Source organism: Lycorma delicatula, chromosome 7, assembly GCF_047948215.1.
Source record: "Lycorma delicatula isolate Av1 chromosome 7, ASM4794821v1, whole genome shotgun sequence".
In the NCBI taxonomy this organism is placed as follows: domain Eukaryota; kingdom Metazoa; phylum Arthropoda; class Insecta; order Hemiptera; family Fulgoridae; genus Lycorma; species Lycorma delicatula.
This window is the reverse complement of record NC_134461.1, coordinates 81,237,477-81,260,995: the sequence shown is the minus strand read 5'-3', so window position 1 is coordinate 81,260,995 and position 23,519 is coordinate 81,237,477. Positions and strand designations below refer to the sequence as shown.

At 29.1% G+C, this 23,519-nt stretch overlaps 2 protein-coding genes across 4 annotated transcripts in view; one reads left to right on the top strand and one right to left on the bottom strand.

The window, feature by feature from the left end:
* Window positions 1-23,519, bottom strand: part of LOC142327762 (prostaglandin D2 receptor) — a 170,112-nt gene that overhangs the window by 141,764 nt on the left and 4,829 nt on the right. The gene's annotated exons all lie outside the window — the stretch shown is intronic.
* The window catches only part of LOC142327761 (uncharacterized), a 34,879-nt gene continuing 15,090 nt past the window's right edge, over window positions 3,731-23,519 (top strand). Inside the window, exons 1-4 of one of the 3 annotated variants that reach the window (XM_075371067.1) lie at window positions 3,731-3,871; window positions 11,544-11,692; window positions 17,037-17,240; window positions 20,791-20,937. In XM_075371067.1, coding sequence (XP_075227182.1) covers window positions 11,576-11,692; window positions 17,037-17,240; window positions 20,791-20,937 — 468 coding nt within the window. In that variant the 5' untranslated portion in view covers window positions 3,731-3,871; window positions 11,544-11,575. Of the gene's footprint in view, window positions 3,872-5,466; window positions 5,561-5,646; window positions 5,901-11,543; window positions 11,693-17,036; window positions 17,241-20,790; window positions 20,938-23,519 lie in introns of those variants that run through there. The other 2 variants (XM_075371069.1, XM_075371068.1) reach the window with 2 other exon arrangements.

The following is a 23,519-nucleotide window of genomic DNA, read 5'->3' as shown; positions in this document are numbered from 1 at the left end:
AGTTTCACGGCAAATTTCGGAAGCTGATTTGAGACGTTAATACAGTCAAAAGATTTCTATGAATATATATCCGGAAACACTTTGTTTTCGAGTTACTGCTACCGAATTATTTCCCTCCGATTTCTTTTCCAAGGATAACATGAAGCCATATTTAAATACTTGGGATCCAAATTTGGTAATTTTATATGTTTATTGACCTGAGAGAATGAATAAAAGAGAACCCAGAACAGCACGTCTAGCAGTTTCCGAGAAAATTGTTTCCGGAAAAGTCCAAAAAATCTGAGTTAAAAAACAGTTATTTTAAATTTTGAGTAAATTATCTTTATTAAATTAACGGTGAACAAATAAAAAATTTCTAATAAAATTTAATTTTTAAAAAAATGAATGTAAATAAAATCGATATTACAGAAACTCAAGTTTCAAAAATTCGACTTTAAAATAAAATAGACCAAATTGTGACAGAAAAATTTTGCAGTATTAAACAGAACATAGAGTTCTTTCATTAATGCTGAAGTAAATAACTAAAAATAAAAAAATTAAAACAGATTTAATTATCTGGAAAAATGTTTTCCAATTCATGAGTTTCAAAATAAAATTTGAAAATTGTAACGGTAGCCCTGAGTAATATGTAGAAACCAGCTTATGCCATTTTGCCGTTTAGTTGCCATAGATCATTGAAGTTTGTGTAAATTGCGTGTGAAATGGATTTTAAAAGAAACAATGACAATGTGGAACCTACGCGTAAAAAATTTTGCCGGTACTTAAATTTAGGATGTCTCGATCGTGTAACATCCGAAATGTTTTAGGAAACAATATATATTTTCAAATGTCTTGCTACTTCTTAAGGCCGTACATCCATCTACGTTCTGATATTTAATTATTACTTTTATGTGTTTCGTATGTTTATGACATTTGGGATATGCCAGATGGTAATTTTGTTGTTTTAGGATAGATTTTTAAAATTCTATTTTTATTTCTCCGTTAGCATACGGCATAGGCGTTTTACATCTTTTTAATTTTTAAGTTGATTTTTAAATGTTACTTTTTAGTTTTGAATTGTTTATTATAGTAATATCATATCCTTCCTTTTTCCTGTTTAGTCTCTGGGAATCATCATCTGGTATTACTTCGGAGAATGAATGAGGATGATATTATGTATGAGTGAAAGTGAAGTGTAGTCTTGTAAAGTTTCGACCATTTCTGAGATGTGTAGTTAACTGAAACCCAACTACCAAACAACACCTGTATCCACGATCTAGTTTTCAAATGTAAAAATAACTGACTTTACAAGGGCTTGAACGCTGGAACTCTCGATTTCCAAATCAGCTGATTTGGGAAGACCACTAGACCAACCCGGTGGGTTAGGCGCCAATTAATCTGGAAGGTTATTATAGAGAAATGAAATTTATTAATGATGCTGCAAAGTTCAAAGGTTTTACGATGAAGTTATTAACAACGTACAGAAAAGGATTCAGAACAATACAGCAAGGACAACAAAACAATATTACTTCAGAATAAAAAAAGAGAGATCAGATAAAGCAAGGACAAACAATTTCTCTTTCGTATAGTAGCAAGGTAAAATATACCTTAAAAATCAAAATTTTAACGTTTAAAAAGGTTGACATAGTCTTAGAACGTGGGACTACCTCTAGGAAATAGGTCTCTATCCTCGGAGAACTAGACCCTTAAAATAAGCGGGTATGTATAGATTGATCTGTAAGAACAATGTTTACAATTTTGTTACGTACAGCAAACTAAAAGTAAGTTTGAAAAGAAGCATTTGGTTCATTATGAATATAAATCATAGAAAACGGTCGTAAACCAAACTTTACCTGGAGATTGGTCACAATGCTACTATTATTAGACAAACGTTTTTAAAAGTATCTATTAAAATAAGGATTAAAAAATTGGGAATCTTATTTTATCAAAAATTGTATATAAATATCATTGTTGAATCGAAATATCCAGTATTTAATACCATTTTAGGAAATTTAAATACGTATATTAAAAATCTTTACGTGAAAGTATTCTATCTTAAGAACATTAAAACTAACTATATCCTCTCTCTTAAATTTTGTTCTTGGGAAGATATTTCTTTGATTGGTTTAGTTTCACACTATCTCTTAACTTTCTTGAGATAATTTTTATCTTGTCTAACCCTCTATAAAGGTATACAGTATACAGTAGATAGTGTTGGGCAATCTAAGTTGGAAATTTCACTGGTTTATACTATTTTTATGATAACTTTATGCTTACGACTGAGACTATCTAAACTAATACTTCATCATTTTTAACCGACAATTATTTTTGTTTTGCATACACAGATAGAAATGTTAACTTTTCAGGGTTTCGAAAGAACTGCTTGTGTAGCTGTTAATTATTTTTATCATCATTTTTACTTTCCTGGTATTATAGCTCTAGAGCTATAAGAAGGAAGCTGTAAGAAGGAAGTATGTTAATCAGTCGCTCTAATCCTTCGCTCAAGAGGAAGTATGTTATCTTACTATTAAAAATAAATTTACCCTCAAATTCTCCTCTTTCCCAAAAATCGAAGGAAGGAATTCTTTTAATTATTGCATACTTTCAACTGAATTTTTTATGTCTTCCTAAGCATAGGAAGCAAGTGGCCCGAAAAAAATACTTTAGAAGTAATATTGAGGGTGAGGGAGCCGATCAAAGTTTAAAAATATATTTTTTTTAATTTCTCAAAACTTTTTTGGGTTTATTTAATTTTTTTATAGTATTAAAAGTTTAATAATAACATTTTAGTAATAATTTTACAATAAAATTTCACCCCATCCAAAATTTCATACCATCCTAAAATAGAAATCTTAGGAAACGTTTTACTGGATGTACATTTTTTAGTGGATTTTTTTTTAGTTTTTTACAATTAACATATTAAACGTTAAAAAATCAAAAAAATTCCTGGAAGGTGATTTTGAAGATGGGTAGCAGAAAACCCCGATTTTTAAAATTTTTGGTTTATTTAAATATGTAATTATAATAATTTTACAATAAAATTTCATTACAAATTACCCCTACCCTAAAAAATAAATTTTAGTTAACTTTTTTCATGTATAATTATTTTTCCGCTATACATGAATAACTAACCAATGCCAGGAAAGTATTAGAACTTTGTTGTCAGATTTATTTTTACGTTTGTTTGCAACGGAAAATGATTTATTAAATTCCTCAGGTGTGAAAATTCTTTAAAATTTCCACTACTGTAAACAGTTTATCATTATATAAATAAATATTAGATACGGAAAAATGTGCTTAACTCTGCGTACGAAACTTACTTCTTTACGAACAGCTGATCGTAAGTTTATCAGCTGTTTGATATTACTGTAAACACAGTAATATATATGTCCAACTCTAGGACAATCCGGCAAAAAGTTAACATTTTTTAAATTTCTTATTAAAAGATTGTTTTTCATACAAAATATTTAATACATGTTATTTATTATAAATTAATAAATATTTTACTTTTGGAAGGAATTAATAATTTTGTGTATTATGAAGTACACTTAAATTTTTTCCAAAAAGAAAAGACAACAAAAAACACATAACCTACTTCAATTGATTAAAAAATAATCAAAACGAATATTCGTTTTGTGATTAATTATAAGATAAAACCATAACTACATTAATTCTCTTTCTTTACTCTGTAATGCTTGTAACTCCTAACGTATCTAATAATAGATTTTACCAAAAATAAAACTTCTCTCTCCGACCGCATGTCTAGTTAAGTAGCTTGCAATAAAAACTTAATTTGAATATTATAAGTATAACAATTATTCTTGCTCAAATTTTGTTTAAAGTATAATTAAATAATTATTTTAAATCAATAAATATTACGCAACGCAATAAGGTAAGCTGCAGCAGCAAAACGTTACAGAGATATAACAATATATGATCTTGTTTGGTTAACCTAATTAATTTTTCAGTCACTAATAAGTAGGTTATTTATTTAAGAAGTCTTGCAATAAACTATAAGTGATTTGTTTATTAATTTTCTTTAATTAAAAATGTAAATAAATGCATTTAAAAAATGCTTATTTATTTACTGCTTATTTTTTACTTTTTTTTAGCGATTTAAAATTCGATACAATTTGATTACGTTTTATGGCAATAAATTGTGTTACAGTACGTAATAATAAATAATTTGTAATAAGTCTTATACTTTATAGGCTAATTTCTACATATTTCCTATCTATAATAATTTATTATTTCCCTTATTATAGATTCATAAGCAAATTAATTATTGTTTTGTTATTTAGTACGGAAAACAATTTTTCTATATTGAATTTTTTTAAAAGTCACTTTGCTTTGTGACCTTTGTTGTTTGTTGCTCTTTTGGCAAATGTGCGTGATCTTTTATTTAAATATTAAAAAAAATATTTTTTTATAAATAAAAATTAATAAGTAAATATATCTTAAGGAGTTTTCATAAAATTTCTGACCTTATTGGTAACAAAAAATAACATAGCCTTAATATTAGCTTAAAGGGACCTTAAATGGAGAAATGTGATATCTCATCTGCTTTGAAATTGAATACGGAACTGTATTTCTGCGTACTAAGATATTTTAGACACAAATTTAATTTGTGCTTTGAATTATTATCTTCTTTATATTGTCTTCTATGTTCAACTACAGGACCTCTTTCCTATGTAAAATCGTATGAATAAGGTACCTCCACGTGTTAAAATGGGTGTGTGGCCTTGAAATTGTACTTCCTAATTTAGTTCATCCAATAAACCAACTTGCTTTTTTCTTGTGTGTGTGTGTGTGTATGTGTATTGCGATGGCTTGATAATACAGCGCAACAGTAATGAATATATAAATTGCGGTAACTTTAGAAAACTTACTTTAAGAAAGTAAGAAACTCTTCTTTCCTCATCCTAGAGAATTAACTATCAAAAAGTATCTTTTCCAGATGTTTAGTTATATAATTAGTCATTTTAACAGCGATTTATTTAAAAACTTACTTTTGCTAGACGTTGGCTTCAACAACTATTATCAGATTGTTTTACCAATCATTTTTTGTTTTTCTTTTCTTAAGCTCTATATTATCTTTTATTATTTATTTAATTTTAAGAATTTTCAGTCTGAAATAACCGATTCGTGTATAAATATCTCAAGGGAAGATTTTTTCTGATTTTTTCCTCTACCGATTTGTTGACCAATCAAAACAGTTTGTAACGTACGTAATTTCTTGACTTCAATGAGAATCATGTAAGAAAAGTAGATAATCCCAAATTTTAGAAGGAATAATTTTTATTACACAGCCCTTATGTCGAAAAGGAGAGACATTTACTGTAGTTAACAGTTTTTGGAGTTTGTTAGAAGTACTTTTTTTTATTTACGATTCAAGAAATAACTTTGTTTGAGTGCAATTGAATAAACCCGCGCTTCGTTACTATAGAAAGTTTACTAACGCGATTTTGTTTGTGCACATTCTAGAAGTATCATTGCTCAGAGCTTAGGATTGATTCTTTTATTACGACAAAATCACATATAAAACCAACATTTCAGTGTTGACTCTTTAAGTGTAAATAAGGTAAACTTTTTAAAATCATATAAAATAGAAAAAGATTTTCAAATCGTAATTCTTCAACTAAAGAATTTTTTTTCTCCCTGCATGATGCACGATATATTCATGGCTACGGATTTTATTTGATACGTTACATCTATTGTTCAAAGTTTTTGTTTAAGGGATGTGAGAATTTTTTTCTGTTATTTCAGTTTGCACCGAAGTATGTAAATATAAGTAAATTGTTTTTAGCAATATTAATGCTCCAATCGTGTCATCGCGTAGCGGTGTAGAGAATTTTTTAATCAACGACAGCCGTTCCGGCTTTATTAACTTGTGTATTAATTTGTTTCGAAAAATTTTTTATGTAAGTTTCAAAGAGCAAAAATCTGTATAGTTTAATTTGTAATATGCATTTATAATTTTCTCTATTTTGGATGCTGTGATTTATGCTTATTTTAGGTTATAAACAGTTAGGTTATTATTAAATTGAATTAAATCCTGTAACATAGTGTAATTTTTTTTTTAAGTATAAGTCTGTTTAATTTTCGTAACTGTTGCTGGGTTTTTTTATATGTTTTTTATCCGTAATATCCTTTTTATTATTGATTCTTTTCTTTTAAGTAAAAAACATAACCTTATCCTCAATAAAATGAAGTTAACTTAAATCGAAAGAGTTACTTTTTAGTATAGTTGTTCTAAAATTTATATTTAACTAACTTATTTTTCTACTTTTCTTCCAAAATCGAGAATATTGTATTAAAACCTATGAATATCTTGGAGCCCTATCATTCTGGAATGCAATACAATTTTGTGAAGTTGAATTGTACTTTTGTGTTCTTTGGAAAAATTTTAATTTAATAAATTTAGTTATATTTTTCTATTCATAATACTCATCTGTGGCTGAATAAGGTACAGGAATTCTTTATTACAAAATTGTATGATTTGTTTTATTAATTAAAGAATGTTTAATAGATCCTTGTTAAATGTGGTGTAAACAAATCTGCTGAGTTGTCAAGCCCATTATTATGTAGTAATTTACTCACTATTCTGACCTGATTAATAATGCTACCATTTTCTATTTTTTATGGTGTATCTTAAATTACAACTGTGCTGCATGTTTAACATTCTGTGAACATATTCTGTTTAATGTGATGTGTTTGTTTTGTATACTTGAGTTTTTCAAACTGGAATAATGACATGCATTCTTTGATTTGAAAGTCTATCAATTTGATTAAAATGCATTTACAGATGTAATAACAGCAGTTCAGTACACATATTATTTAGATAATCACCAATAAATATACAATTAGTAATGCTATTATAGTCTGCTTCTTTTACAGAATGGTTAATTTATATTTCAGAGAGATTGTTTTCACAGTATTGGTGTGATCAACTGTGTAAGTTGGTAATAGTCATATGCAGAAAAGAAAGATAACTTTTCCATTTGAACTGTTTTGTGTAGTGATGGTGGTTGGCAGTGATATTAATTTTAAAATTAAATGTTTACAACGACAGACTGTAAAAAATTTTATACGTTTTTTTTAATAACTTATTCAAAATATTTCAGCCTTCTTTGTGATTATCATCAGTGACCCTTTATTTGTTTGACCCCCTATATTTATTTGTCATCTGATGCAAGTTCCTTAAATTTTATGCATAGGCTTGTGTCATTTTTTTATATATTAAGTTATTGTTAAGTTGTATATGATGTTATGTAATTTTTTGTTTGTTAGTGATAATTAAATTGTATTCTTTCTCTGGTAATAATTTATCTTGCCATGCTGTAAAAGCCTTTTTTAGCCCTATTTGTGATACATTGATTCTGCAGAAAACATGAAAACTGTTATTCTTTATATTTGAATAAACTGCTGTTGTAGGCTTACAAAAACTGTATCCATTATTTGATTTTTGCTGCTGGAGGTTGATATTTTGCTTAGGAGTGTTTTGATTATTTAAATAATAAATAATTGCAATAATTACTGAATTTATTAAACAAATACTCAAAAAATTACTGTGTTAATTAATTAGTCAAGGTTAGCGAGCGTAGGTTAAGTTTGGTTAAATTATATTTATAAAATAAATAAATATAAATAACCATTTAAACCATTTGAACTTAATAAAGTGACTGTTCATTTTCCACCGAAATTTGATGGACTACTTTGTTTTTAAATAAAGCTGTTGCTCCTGTGGCGTTAATACGTAAGTACCGAAAAAACTTTTGTTTATTAATGTTGTCTTTTAAGGGGCATCTGTAATCGGTTTGACTCAAATTGTACTCATATTTTTCATTAAAGTATAAATAATTTTATTTAATACATTACAGTGATACTACTAGTTCATATATATATATAGTGATTGGCATTACAATGAAATTGTATGTTCATTTTGTTGTTGATGGGAAAATATCTTGTGTGCTATTTTAAAATTAAACATGTTTAATGTTATGCATTTCATTTGCTTCTGACATAAAAATTTTTATTACATATTTGCTGTTATTTATTTTTATAAATTGTGTGATTACTTTCATTTTAATTAAATTCTAAGTTCTGGCTAAGTCAATTACTTTAAACATTTATGATAGTATTCATAAGTGAATTTTGTAAATATATAACCTTTTTTAGGTTACATAGTGCTGATACTTAGGTTATGTGACTTCATTTACATTTACGTAAACATTTTTATGTTAAAAAAATATTTAAACCTTGCTGTAACTAAGCTCTGAGTAGGTTGGATATTGAATTACTTTTCTCTTGCTTTGTTGTTAAATATTCAGTACTGAATGAAGGCCTTTTACACTGAACTTCCAATTTTTCACTTTCTCAGCATTTTCTTACTGATTTCACCATCAATTATTGTTGTTATCACTATTATACCTGTTACTGTGAGATATATTCTCTTCTGCTTTATTTGTCTACTGCCATATTCTGTTTTTTTTATCAGATCCATCCATTTTAATTATTTATTATGCTTTATTCCATATCTTTACTTATTATTTTTTCTTAAATTTAAATGGGATTAACTTCAGTGACATTTAACTATTACAACATGAGTAAGTTAACATTGCATATATAAAAATGTGAATTAAAAACTTATAAACTACTGGTTGACTCAACAGCCAGATCATCACAAATACAGAGTGGTTGCAAGTGCTTTATTATACTTTATTAATCATTGCTATTTTCTTATTCTATTAACAATTATGACAAATTTTTGTTATAACTATTTGTACTCAGAAAGGATATTAATATTTAATTTTGCATTGTTTATGGAATTTTCAGATATTAAATTTAGTCTAATAGTACTTTTCAAGAGCCTGGAGGGAGGTAAAAGTACCCCAGTCCAATTGTACTAAAAGTTGAAATATTTATGCAGATGTAGCTAATTATATTTCCCCTATGTAGGTTATATTACCTAAGTCTAATAATGCACTTTTTATAAGCAATGTCTTATTTTCAAATTACTTAAATGAATATTGACACATGGCTGTAGACGTAAAATTAACAAAATACATTTGGGTAGTTTTACCTCTTGAAAATATATAAATAATATTTATATATAAATCAATTCAGAGTTTCTCAATAATTACAGAATTAAGAATTCTTCTTGTTAAAGAAGAGAATAGCGAAGATGAATTATTTTATAGAAATAAGTGGAATAAATCTGATAGTGTCAGTAGCTCTGGCAACTTTGATGTAAAATATATTAGTAGTAATGACGTAAATATTAGTGATGTAAATGAAGGTATTGTAATTGTAAAGGGTAAAAATTGGTCAAAGTTCTAAAAACAATGAAAATAAAAGAAATAAAAAGTCATATAGGTGGTCAAAACCTCATCCTAAAGAATGCATTGATAAACATAAATAAGAGCATTCATCATAATGTAATAAACATTCATCAAAATGTAAAGATAAACATAAATCAGGCCTTCCATACAAATCAAAAATGGAGAAGAGCATGGCTGCTAAAAAACCAAAACCTGCTGATTGTTCAAACTGTTTTTACAAATGTAATGTAAATTTTGATGAAGATACCTGAAATAAATTCAGAGAGCATACAATCTTATGAAAAGCAGAAAGATTTCTTATTGTCTATGGTTAAACAAAATAACATTGAAAGGAAAAGAAAACATTAAGATTCAGGAATTGAAAAGATGTTTAATTATAGCTATTACTTTTTAAAAGGAGGTAACAAGGTACTTGTTTGTAAGATGTTATTCTGAAAGCCCTTTATATTAGCAATTAGCCTTTGAAAACAGCTTTTGCTGGTAGATCAGAAGTTGGTGGAAATTTCTCTGTTTCAGATAAGAGGACACAAAACTGTTGAGGGCTGGATAAATAGAATTAAATCTTGCATAAATACATAAAAAAACCCAATAAACTACATTTGATGCAGCTTTATAAAACTGTACTTCCAATTTCTGATGCCAAAAAAAAGATCTTGTCAAATTGTGCAACACAAATGTTATCCCTAATGAATACCATTTATCTATTTTATCCCTTTATTCTTCTAAAAAGGTAAAAAGCAGACAAAATGCCAGAACTGTTCACCGAATAATACATTAAAGGAGATCTAAAAAAAAGTTGAAGCTTTTTAAATAAAAACCTAGTGCAGTGAAGGTGTACAAGATTAAAAAAAAAACTTGAAATAATTTTTTAGTGTTCTTTTCTTTTTTTGAAGCATAATTAACAATTTTTCATAATATTGACAGTTTTTATAACTACAATAGATACTAACTACTATGGTACAATAGAACTACAATGCAGCAAATAGATGAAGAAAGAAGCATTTGGAAAAAAATAGCTAAAAGAAGAGACATAGGCCTCATTTTAAGGCCTCCTGGAATAGTCTTTTTAATATTGGATGGACAGGTAGAAATAAAAAATTGTGTAGGCAGGCAATGTTTGAAATATGTAAAACAAATTGTTAGGGATGTATGATGTAGGGGGTATACCGAAATGAAACGACTAGCACTAGATAGGGAATCTTGGAGAGCTGCATCAAACCAGTCAAATGACTGAAGACAAAAAAAAATCAAAAGGTATACTTCACCCAGTTAAGAACACTGTCTCACTGTGGAGTTCCTCATGCAGAAGTAAGTGTAGAGAGGAAGTTATTATCTGCTGTTTGTGAATAGGGCACACTCGGCTCACTCATGGATATCTGATGATGCAAACAAATGCACCTCTTTATGCTCGCTGTGACTAACAACTAACAGTGCATCACATCCTTGTGAATTGTGTCTGTTTTTTGACATTGCTTCACAAATTTAAACTTTTTGGGGCTATCATGTGAACTATTTTGAGGAATGAAAAAGGTTATCTTATGTTTTACAATTCCTTAGGGCTGCCCGTTTATATTCAAATATTTGAATACTGTGTTTCAGCTATTTACACCATTTGCCATAAAGCAAATGGTAATTTTATTATCTTTAGCAAACACTACAGGTTTTCTCATTTTAAGATGAATTTTAATTGTGTTTGTTGTTAATAAATTTCTAATTGTGAATTTTTAACACTTAGTTGTCTGGTTTTTTTTTTTTTTTTTTAACAAATAACATCGTATCCAGGTGATGATAAAATGAAAGTGTTTTTCACCCTGAAAAACAAAAAAAAAAAAAAAAAAAACAAGCAAATCTGGAGAATTTAGTTTACCATTGGTTGTTGAAATTTTATCTTTGAATCCTTTTTTGATTGGTGTCAGTACATGATATGTTCAAAGTGTTGAGAAGCTAGTGTAAGTGATATGTTTACAATCTTGTTCAGTTGTTTTTATTTCTGTGGTTCTAATCAGCATACATTTTAAACTAACTCTATATACTTTCTGCTGTATATAAATATATATTTATATATGTATTCTTAAAAGCATTATTATCGAAAAAGTTTACTGATCAGAGCTTGAGTGGATGATTTCATGATGTGAAAATTATTACTCTATGAGCTCGTTTAGAAAAGAATTGTATTTGTTTTTGAAAGTGTATTTTAAGTAACATTTTTTTTCACATTTTCAGATATCTTATGCTAGTTATATCTTATTGACAGTATGGATAACTCTGAGATAATACAAGAGTCAAATGTAATAAATGAGAAACCTAGTGATAACCCAGATGTCATTGAAGAAGCTGTAACAAGTTCTAAGACTAAAGAACCAACTACTGTAGTAAGTATTAATAATTATATTACATTATTTTGACATGTTTTCCATTCTTTCTGTTTATAATAGATATCATGGTTGGTTTTCTTAAAAATTGGATCAATTTTTAAATATTCCCTTAAAAAATAAAATTGTTAAATAGTATTCTGAAATTCAACAATCTTGGCATATGTTGTTTTCACTGTGTTGATTGCAAATATATAAAAATAAATGTTGCTTTTTTGTAGTTTTTGGCTTACAAAAATTTTTAAATCAGAAAACAAAAATTACATCCTGTAGCAGCGAGGGTAATGTTTTGAGTTTGTGTCAGTATTCTTGTATTTACATTTTTCTTTTTGTATGATCTGTATCGAATGTTTATTATTCATTCTTAAATAACTTTCTAACTAAATAACTTAAATTACTTAACTTTAATAACATAATTTGTGTCAACTGACTTCAGTTATTGATAGTAAGGAAACATTTACACAGTTAAGTAACAAAAAAAAAAAATTTTAACAAGTTTCTGAACTTCATACAATAACAGCAAACATAAGCTAACCTTGTGTAATTAACCTTAAATATTAAATTGGCCGATTCTTAGCTGAGTTTTAATTTTTTTAATGATAATTTTTTTTTCTAATGGCTTTTCAAACAGTTTATTTTTAAAATGCAATCTACATTAAAATATGCAATCTAAAATATCGTTTTGACTGCTGTGAAAGAGATGTTGGTACTAGAGGTTACCACAAGTATGTTCCTGTGTTACAAGGCATTGTAAGATGTTACTTTACTTCAAACTTCAAGGACCATGAAGACGATTCTGTGTCTAGTATTGTACCACTTTCATTTAAGGAAAAAGACTATTGCTTGTATGATCAGTGGTGGATAGATGAAGTGTTAGATATTAGCTTCGAAAATAACGATGTGCAGGTCAGTTTTTTCCACCCCGCTGAACCATGTACATCATCTCAAGTCTCAGCAAGACTAAGTGTGGATACTGGATAGTCTGGATCTGGAAAGTCCTGAGAAAGTTGACATCAGTTGAACTAATTACTGTGACAGGTCATTATCACACAATTTCAAGAGAATTATCAGAAGAGATATCAAAGTAGGTTAACCACACCAAATAATAAATTTTCATTGCTATAAAAACAGGCTATTTCATTGAAGAATAATTAAAATTTTGGTACAATTTATCTTTTCTTCAATAGTGTTTACAAAAATAAATCAATATAAAAGTAAAAATTAATTCTTGAAAAAAGATGTAGGCTACTCATTAACATCTCAGTTTGGGTAAGTTTTACAAGCATTTTTTAATCAAAATTGTATTAGGTTACTGATATTGGTTAAGTTATTAAATTACAACCTATCATTAATAATTTAAAAAAACTATTTTAAAAATATTGAAAACGTCAACTTCAACAAAATAGGGGCTAAATATAAAAAATGTAAATTGGAAAGAAGACAAGAAACCCTCTTGGAGCACTTCTTTAGTGAGTTAAAGTGGTATTACTTTTAACAGATTTTTTCATGATTTTTGAGAGGTGTAACTTTTTTATTAACAGTACAATACACAAAAAACTTAGATTTCAAAAGAAAGCTACCTTTGATAATGGGTACCATGATTCGACTTCTGGAAAATTTTGACATATCTTCGTATTTCACATCCCACAGACCCCAAAACCACCATCAGTTCAAAAATTTATATATATATATTTTTTTTTCACTTTTTTGTGGACACAGTAACTGCTGTAATTTTGCGCCAATCACTTTCAAATTGTTACATAAGATATATCTACCCAAAATCTTGGTCGAGTTCGTTAATGGGAAAAATCAGATCATGGGGTGAAAATGAGGAGGCTTTTTCAAAACAACAAAACATTGCTATAACTTTCTTATTAAGTAGGCCTAGAACTTATCTTAGTAAAGCTTTTTTTATATCACCAACCATTGGCCCAGGGGGTGGAAAAAATTGGGTTTTGAAGACAAAAAAAATCATACCTCCCTTAATAGGCAATAGAACATTATCTAAAACTTTTGTCTGAAACAATTTTTAATATGACCAAACCCTTATGGCAAGGGACGACCAAAATGTTGCTGGAATTGTAAGAAGAGGGGCTTGTCGTATACTAAACATGTGAAACCTTTTTCATATGCAACCATTGTCATATTGAGTAAATTTGAAGTTTTTTTTAACTTTAAGGTGGAAATTTTTTTTATCCCCGACTTAGCACTGGTGAAATCAACATCTGCCTTCCTGCGTGCCGAAAGGAATATTTTTATTTGCCATAAACATTTATAAAAATACTGCAATTGTACTAATCTGACATTTTTATCACCAGCTCCATCAGAGTTATTTGAAGCCAAAATTTGAATTTTTTAAAAAAGTGAGTTTAAAAATTCATAAAAATTTAGGAGTAAGTATATCACCGTTAATATTATTTATGGTAAAACTACTAACATATACCTACATATAAAAAATAATTCAAACTGTATGTGCTATCCCTGAATCTTGAAAAAATTACAAAAGTGAAATTTCTCAGTTTTTCATGTTCAACTTTATTGATAATTCTCTCATAGAAAGAAGAGTTAGGGAAATAAACCATTGAATTAATCATTTACTTTGAGAAAATATGATTAAATTGCTTTTTGTTTTATCCATCCAGGACCAATAGTTTTTTAATTATGTTTTTTTCTGTAAGCCCTTACAATCAGAAAAATAAGTGTGCACACCATAACAAAAATGGCTGCCACAGGTAAACTGCTTTAATAAAAAAAAAAAAAAAAAAAAAAATAGTTTTAAGGTCCTGAGACATGTAGGAAACAAGTGGGTAAGTTTTAATCTTTTTTAATTGGTCAACCAACCGCCCTTGGGTTACTTCAAATGGATTGACACTATAATCAATCTACAATTTCTAAAGAACTCATAAAATGTCACATTTTGTGGGAAAAATTGTTATCCAGCCTTTTTCACTAAAGCAAAAAATTAAAAGCCAATTAGTAGATTTTCTTTTGATATTGTTTTTATTTTTCCATCTGCTAATATAGTGTGCATGTAGTCTGCATTACCTGTAGTCTATCATTTTCGGTTTTTTTTATTCTATTTTCTTTTTGTTTACTGTTACATTTACTTGTCATTAAAAAAAAAAATCAAATTTTCTCATTTGTCACAATTATCCCTTTTTTGAAAGTTGTAGAGTGTTTATATGGAAAAATCCTTCTTTATAATTAATTATTTATGTTTGAGTGAGTAATGTACAGTATCTAACTGTGAATTTATTCTGCTTTATTATTATTTTAATCTAGCTGTAATTCACTTGACATCTGCAATTTCATATTCTATGAAGACTTTCAAAGCAACTCCCCAAGTTTGAAGAGGTCCTTGGATCTTAAAACCATTGGAAGTTGGCAAACTGTTTTTTATAATATTAATTTTACTTTTTCCTCAAAATTTTATTAACAGTTTTCATAGTTTGATCTGGTGCAGAATTCTGTTAAATATGTTTCTTTGGTGTAAATCTGTCCAGATGATCATCTTGAAATTGACCTTTAGTGAGAATATACAACAATTGGAGAGTACAACAATACCAATACCTGTATATATACTCTCTCCTTCTTTTCTTCTGTAATTCTATAGATTTTCATCAAGTTGATGAACAACAGCAAGCCATCTTGGCTTAAAGTATGACCTTTAAGTATATATAGTAATATTATTTGATATACGAGGTGTGTTCAAAAAGTAACAAGAATTTTGAAATTTCAATGGTTGTATTAGTCTGATTCTTGGGATTTTTTTGTTGTATTGGTAAACATGTCTGAAAAGTATCTGTACATTATTAGCCATATTGGATGTTTAGTCTGTTGTCAGCATCAAAAGGATAATACCTATTTTGGTACAATTGGCAATTTTTTTATTTGTATAAATAATGGATCAGAGAATTTGTATTAAATTTTGCAATAAGAATGGAATAAAGTGTAGCAATGTTTTAAAAATTTGCGTGAACCAATCTGAAAAAATGCCTGGATTTGTGGCGAAACAATTTGTGGTTTTTACATCATGATAATGTGCCTGCTCATACTTCATCGTTTATTCATCAATTTTTAGCCAGAAACGACACTGTAATGATACCCCAGCCGCCATATTCACCAGATATGGCCCCATGTGACTTTTTTCTATTCCTAAAAGTAAAGAGAACCTTAAAGGGCCATCATTTTACAAGCATAGATGACATTAAAAGCGAATAGCTGAAAGAGCTAAACACTATTTCAAAGATCGAGTGTTTTGGAGATTGGAAAAAGCATGTGCATAATTATATAATATCTAATGAGGACTATTTTAAAGGGGATAACATTAATGTAGACGAATAAATAAAATTCTTTCCAAAAAAATTATTCATTTATTCTATATACCATTTGGCTATATCATTTATTATGACAATAGTCAGCCATTTGGTAATAATTTCCTGAACTTTGTTAGCATGTCAACGTATAACTGCTGGTCAAATTAGAGAGTTTACTTTTAGGATGAAATGAATGGCTTATATTCTGAACAGTTTGGTACTAAATTGATAAATTCCTAAGGATTAAACAAGTTAAGGCAAGAGACACTTATTTTTAATTTTTTTATTATACATTTGATTTTCCTGAATTTCTTAGATATGAAAATATAATTTGCTGCCAAGTTTTTTTCAAGTAAAGAATAAGGTCGCTGTTTTGAAGCAAAATGTATTTCGTGAAGAGTAGTAGTGCGCTTGGGTTTTTAAATTGAAATTCAGTAAAAAAAAAATTATGGTTTGGTGAATTAAAAACTTCCATTATTTTAACAAAGATGATTTATAATTCATGATCTACTTCTCTCTTCCAAGTCAGATCTAAGTATGTGATGTTTATCTTCTTTCTTGTTTGATTAATTATCTGTGATCATTGTTTATTATATAGTAACACCTTGCAGTCACTCGACCCAAGAGAAACCATATCCAGAACTGCTTAATTTTAATGGTCAGCAGTACCAATCTTGAAAAACACACATTGTTTTTTTTCATTGATATTGTATCATCATTTCACCTAGTTTTGTATTTCAAGATTTTATTGCAAAAGATAATTAAGGGTATTTGGACCTTCCAAGTTATAAGGATGCAGTTTATAATTTTTTACAGGCTATATATACCCGTAGGCTGTGTCAGTATTTTCTGTCTCCCTTTATTTTGTTAAACTATTAACATTTTTTTAGCCTGATTAATCTTTCCTATTTGTGCTTTAACATTTTTTTTATTGTTTTTTTCTTCATTTTTTAATGGATTTTTTATTTTCATGATAATTTATTGGAAACTGATTTTTTGTTCTGAAGAAATTGTTATTATTGATTTAGGTAACTGCAGGTCAGGAACAACAGCAGCAGCAACAAGCAGTTGCACGAACACGTAGTTCAAGAGAGGAGAAGATGCGTAAGAAGGATGACAAGAGTGTTGATCATGTTTTAAAGGCGTTAAACAGCCTTAACACCACTGAAGAAAAGTTAGCTGCAATGTGCAAGAAATACGCTGATATTTTTGATGAGAATAGAAAACTTCAGGTAATCTTATGAATTACTTTTGTCAAATTTTTTTCTAGAGTACTAAATTTAAGTAACTGTTTGGGGATTACAGACTACAGACTGGAATTAATAAATTAAGTTTGTGTATGTTGGCCAATAACAGTTCATTATCAGGTGTGAGCAATCTGATGATGAAAAATAAATTGCCTGCAAAAATTGTACACTCATGCCAGACTAGTAAACATGGGCTTAGGGAAAGTATATAATAAAGTGTTCATGTTGCTTCTTTACTCAGCCAATTAAACTCTTTCATATCAAAAAACACCAAAATACTGTTAATTCAATTCTACAAATGGCACCTTCACTCTGTTCGCCTGAGGAACTAGTATTATAATGAAGATCAGTACTCTCAAACTTTGAATGATGCATATACATATGTTTATCTATGTACTTCACATGCATGCGATAAGGAAGAACTAGCATAGATAATGTAAAATGATAAATTAATCACCCCCTCTTTCTTACACTTTTTCCTCTCAGCAGAGGAACTGTTTAAAAAATTTTTTTTTCATTTTGATTGGTTTAGATACATTTTATGATATGCAATCTTCTTTCACGTTTAATCTTTTCAGTTCTTTTAAGCAGTATCATAATCAGTGTTGAATGAACTGTAGTTAAAAGGGATTGTTACTCGTAGATAACAGAATAAATGTACAAGATCTAGGAAAGCACAGAAACAAGGAAAGTATACTGAAACGTATATAATCAAAACAATCTGGATCAACTAAATCAAATAAATAAGCCAAAATAAAATAGTATTAAAACATAGTTAACATGCTTTTGTAATTTGAACGCAAATTTAACATTGAGATTATGCAACATAATAGATTAAAAGAGAAAATAATGAGGTGAGTAAATTTTTTAAATTTCAATAAGGAATATTTTATAACTCTGACTTGCATTGGCATTATTGCCCTCAGTTATAAATGTATTTTTAATCTAAATACCTAATAATTACACTCTAAGGCTATAAATTTAAAAAAGTCTTATATTAGTAAAAAAAGAAGATAAGTAACCTTTAAAGGAATAATATAAACATTTCAACTGAGACAAAAAGGTAGTGGGCTAAAGATTTTTACAAAAAAAAGTTAAATTTAATTGCTTTCATTAGAATTTTTTTTTATTAGATCACTTCTGTGGTGTAGGCAGTTGTGGAAAAAATTAAAGATGTCCTATTTTACTATTAAATAATTAAACAAAAACAGCTCAGGGACTGAACACTGTGTTGGAATCCACACATAGGAATCATGGTGTTTATAATGTTGCCTTATTTTAAGTAACAGCCCTGGGAAATTCACTTTAATCCAAAATCCAAAAGTTACTTTTCCAAGTTTTATTGAGATCTGTTTGTGCTTTTTCATCTTTTCACAATTTTGTTATTATTTTCACAGAGACCTGTTATTTTATTTTAAACAGTATAAAAAGATTATGTTGCTTCTTACTACAATTATTGATGTATAAACATTTCAGACAAAATTAGGACATGTTATTAGTTCCACTGTTAATAGGAAGTATTTATGTCAAAAGATGAGATTTTAAAAATGTGTTTCAAGTTAGATCTGCTTCAAGTTAGATAAATTTTGACAATGTAGGAAAGGATATTACAGTACAGGGTATATCATAATGTTTTTTTGGAGTTTTGAAAATTCATTAACAAAAACTATTTCACTCATAAGAATAAAACAAGTACTGTACGAAAGAGTACTTCAAATAGTTTTTTCCACATATACTAGGCAGTTAGTAAACCATTTGCTCGCTAGGCATCAACAGTAGAGAAAATGACTGCCACAGGAAGCGAGAAGTCATTTTGTGTGTTAGAATTTCACTTGTCAAATTCAGTCATTTCTGTGCAACGTGCGTTTCGGTTGAAATTTCATAAGGAGCCACCAAGTGACAATTCAATTCGTGCATGGCATAAAGAATTCAGTGAAACTGATTGCTTGTGCAAGCGAAAATCAACTGTTCGTTCATCAACCTCAGAAGTCAATGTCGAATGTGTGCGTGCAAATTTCATTCGCAGCTCGTCAAAATTGACTGCGGCTGAGGCAGAGAATTAGGAATTCTGAAAACAACAGTGTGGAGAGTTTTCCTTAAACGTTTATTATGCAAACCATATTATCTTCAATTAATCCAGAGTCTTTCTGATGGAGATAAAACACGTAGGCTCGATTTTTGTTTACAGTTACAGGAAAAAATGTTGTTAGATGAAGGTTTTGTAAACAATATAATTTTCAGTGCTGTAGCTACTTTCCATATTAGTGGCAAAGTAAACCATCATAACGTGCGAGTTTGGGGAACTGAAAACCCACACGCTTATATGAAACACATTCGGGATTTATGTAGCTGTGTATTAGCAATGTAATAAGTTTTGTATTATTTATTAAGATTTAACTATATCATTTCATGTGTTTATGGTAATAAGAAGAACTTTAATTTAAAAACAAAAGAAAATCATCTTTTGGATTGTTGTATTGTCTTCTTTTAACATATTAAAACCATGTTCTATCAGTTCACCTCAATCTAATGTATAAGACACTACAAAATGTAAACTCTCTCTCTATAATTGCTTGTTAAAAATTTAATATGTTTCAATTAATGCTGAAATATCTTATGTATGTTTTTAATATGTGAATCTAAGGTAATATAAAAAATTCTTTAAATATTAAGTTTTGATTTCTTCTTTATAATCATATGCTTCATAAAAATCAAGAGAATTCATGTCGACATATAAAATTCACGATTGTAAGGTTACAATTCTGCGTAAGTTAACATTAAGCTATTAATGGTTTTCAATGAACAATAATAATACGATTTTTGAGCAATTCCGCACATTATTTATTATCCACCCAATGGATGAATCACTCTTGGATTTACAGTTCACTGAATGAATATTTTTAGGTTTTAGAACCAACAGTAACCGGCATGATATACCTGGATATGTTACAATTATGGCTTATGCCTCAGCTACTCAACGACTTTATTTTCCAGCAAGATGGTTGTCCTGCCCATTTTCATAATGAGGTTCGACAGTACCTTAACACAACATTACCTTGACGCTGGATAGGATGTACGTCTGAAGAAGACCAACACATTATGCTGTGGCCACCAAGATCACCAGACCTCACGCCATGTGATTTCTTTCTCGGGGGTTACATGAAAGATAACGTGTTTGTCCACCAATGCCACATGATATCGCTGAGCTAAAGGATCGCATAATCAATGCAATCGAAAATGACTTGTTAGAACGAGTTTGGCAAGAGCTAGACTTTCGTGTTGATGTGTGCCGTGTCACCAGAGGAGCACATATTGAACATTTATAGATTTTAACAAAAACTCTTCGATTCCCTGCATCACCTCGTACAACTTTCATTTAGGTAACTGTAATACTTTTTTTGTACTGAATTTTTGTAACTCCTAAGAACATTATGAAATGCCCTGTATAAGGATATTAATTCTTATGGTTGACTTGTCATTATTAATCGTTAAAAGCCAGTAAAATTTAATGTTACTGTATACTTTTATTTTACAGCTAGCATTGAAACAAGCAGAAAAACGATGCAGTACTCTTCAGCGAGAAAAAGAACAATTACAAACTGAACATAGTAAAGCTATTCTTACTAGAAGTCGATTAGAGAATTTATGTAGAGAACTGCAGCGTCAAAATAAGGCAATTAAGGTTAATATTAAATTTTCTTACTGTTTATAATTAAAATGTATTTTTTAAACCTCAGGTAAAGTTTCAGTATTATTTTCGAATGTATTTTGTTATATTTAACTTATTTTGTTTCTAAAATTAAATTTTTTAAATGTTAATTTAACATTTTAGTACCAGATCATTCATATCTGTTTGATAATGATACTAGCCTCTACACTACACTCAGATCTACTTGATCTTATGTTGCTTTTAGTTCAAATGGGTGGATCAATTAATACAATACTCAGGATTTCTATATTTTTTTCTATGGAATTCTCTTTTTTAATTTCACTGCATTTTTAAGCACTGATTTTTGCCTATTCTTTTATGATATCTTTTAATAACACTTATATTAATATTACATTTATCAATTTCTTACTTCAGTTTCTTTGAAATTAATAATATTTATAGTTTCAATAAAAGTTCCTTTCTCTTTCCTTTTCTGTATCTTTAGATTTTTGCTGTTTCTTTTTCAATTAATTTATTAAATATAATGTATTTTGAATCTCCAATTACTAATGAGTAATAATTACTAAATTCTTTTTAAAATTTTATTTTTCCAATCAATAATTTTTTTCTTTCTTTGATATAACTTTTTCCATTATATGGTGGTTTTCCTGTATTTTATATAAATTAGAAATACAATTCTTTGTGAAATATTTTATCTAACATACATTCTATTAAAAAAGTCCCTTATTGTACTATTCTTAATTTAATTGATCTGATTAACAAATATTTTAAGTTAGATTATTTCAAAAAAACTGAAATTGAATACTATTCTTTTGATTGAAAGTACAAGAAGATAAATAATCTGGGGTATAATCCAGACCACCCTGTCAGGAGGGAGTCTATTCTTTAAGACTTTGGGGGTGGGCATCCCCATGGGCCTATCCTCTGCAGCTTTTCTTTCTTTCCACTACACACTAAGCTCCAGAACAGTTTACACTATACATGTACATTAAATCAAGAACGCTACACAATTTACAACATATACCCTTAGACAACTACACAACAAAATGGTGCAGCCACCATTTCATGTTCTTTAATTTTTGATGATTTTTCTATATATATTATATCCTGTTCAACAGGCACAGCAAAGAGACTACTGCATAACACTATATCTCGCATTGAAGCTTGATATAAGGTTACTGGTTTCACATTTCCACCTTAGAAAACAAAATTTGTAGTTTTTTGTTGCCTGCAGAACCCTTTTATTCCACAAATCTTTCTGAATGAAGAGCTAAATGCTATCTCTTGTGATATTTTTTTGACAACTGTCATATGTGCATCAATCACATCTAACAATTAAAAATGAAATGTACCAAACTGCTAGATACGCTGCAAGTTCTTAGCAATACCAATTGGAGAGCTGATAGGTCATGTATGTTGAAATTTTATTATTCTTTTAGTTTCTTCCCATTTAGATTATGGTTGCATTGTCTACTTTCCAGAGCATCATACTGCACTGAAGATGTTAGATACTGTACATCATGATTTTCTTCATCTTGCTACAGGTGCTTTTAGATCAAGCCCTGTCACTAGTGTACTTATTGAGTGCGGTGAACCATCACTTTGGGATAAACATGACCAACTTCTAGCAGCTTACTTTGCCTATCTTAGAGTGCAACCGAATCACCCGGCTTCTACCACAGTTCTTGCAAATCCTAATTTATAAAGGTATGAAAACCATCCACATTATACTGCACCTGTGGGTGTACATACCTGGTGGTTACTACACCTTTTAAACGTTGACATACCTTCTATTTTTCCAACATATCTCTGTTCATATCCTCTGTTGAGAATCAAACTTATAAATTCTATTTTTGATCTTACCATATACAAGAAACAATCAACACCACCCATCGTCTTTCAGCAAATGTTTCACCATATTCTTCCAAAACAAACCCAGATGCAATAATATACACAGATGGATTGAAACAGAATGATACCATTTAGGGCCCTTTTTTCTAATTGCAGAATCTATATGTTTGGTCCACCTAATATTGCAAGTGTATTTCTGCTGAACTGTTTGCTTTGAATATTGTTAACCCAAAATATTGTTATATCCTTATTTGTAGTGACTCGTGTAGTGCACTCCAAGCTTTAGAAGATTTTTACTCAAGACATCCTGTGGTCACTGAAATCTATAATGCAATTGCTTGTTGAACCATCACAACATACAAGTGAGTTTCTGCCAGATCCCTAGCCACATAGTAATTGTGGGTAATAAACTTGCAGATTCTGCTGCTAAAGACGCATGCAATCAACCTTCCTTCACCACTCGTGTTACTGCATGCGATTTTATTAATTGTGTAAAACACACTCTTCAAATAAAGTGGCAAGGTGATTGTACTGCCACAGTGGATAATAAATTCTGGTATAATAAAAACACTGTTGCTATGGGACTCGTCATTCAGAAAACTCTGTCGAGAGGTAGTCCTTTGTTGATTGCAGTTAGGCCATACCAGACTCACTCACAGGTACCTGATGTCAACAGTAAATGCACCAATATGTGTACGATGCAATTGCTGCTTGACTGTGTGCCACATCTTTGTGGGTTGCAT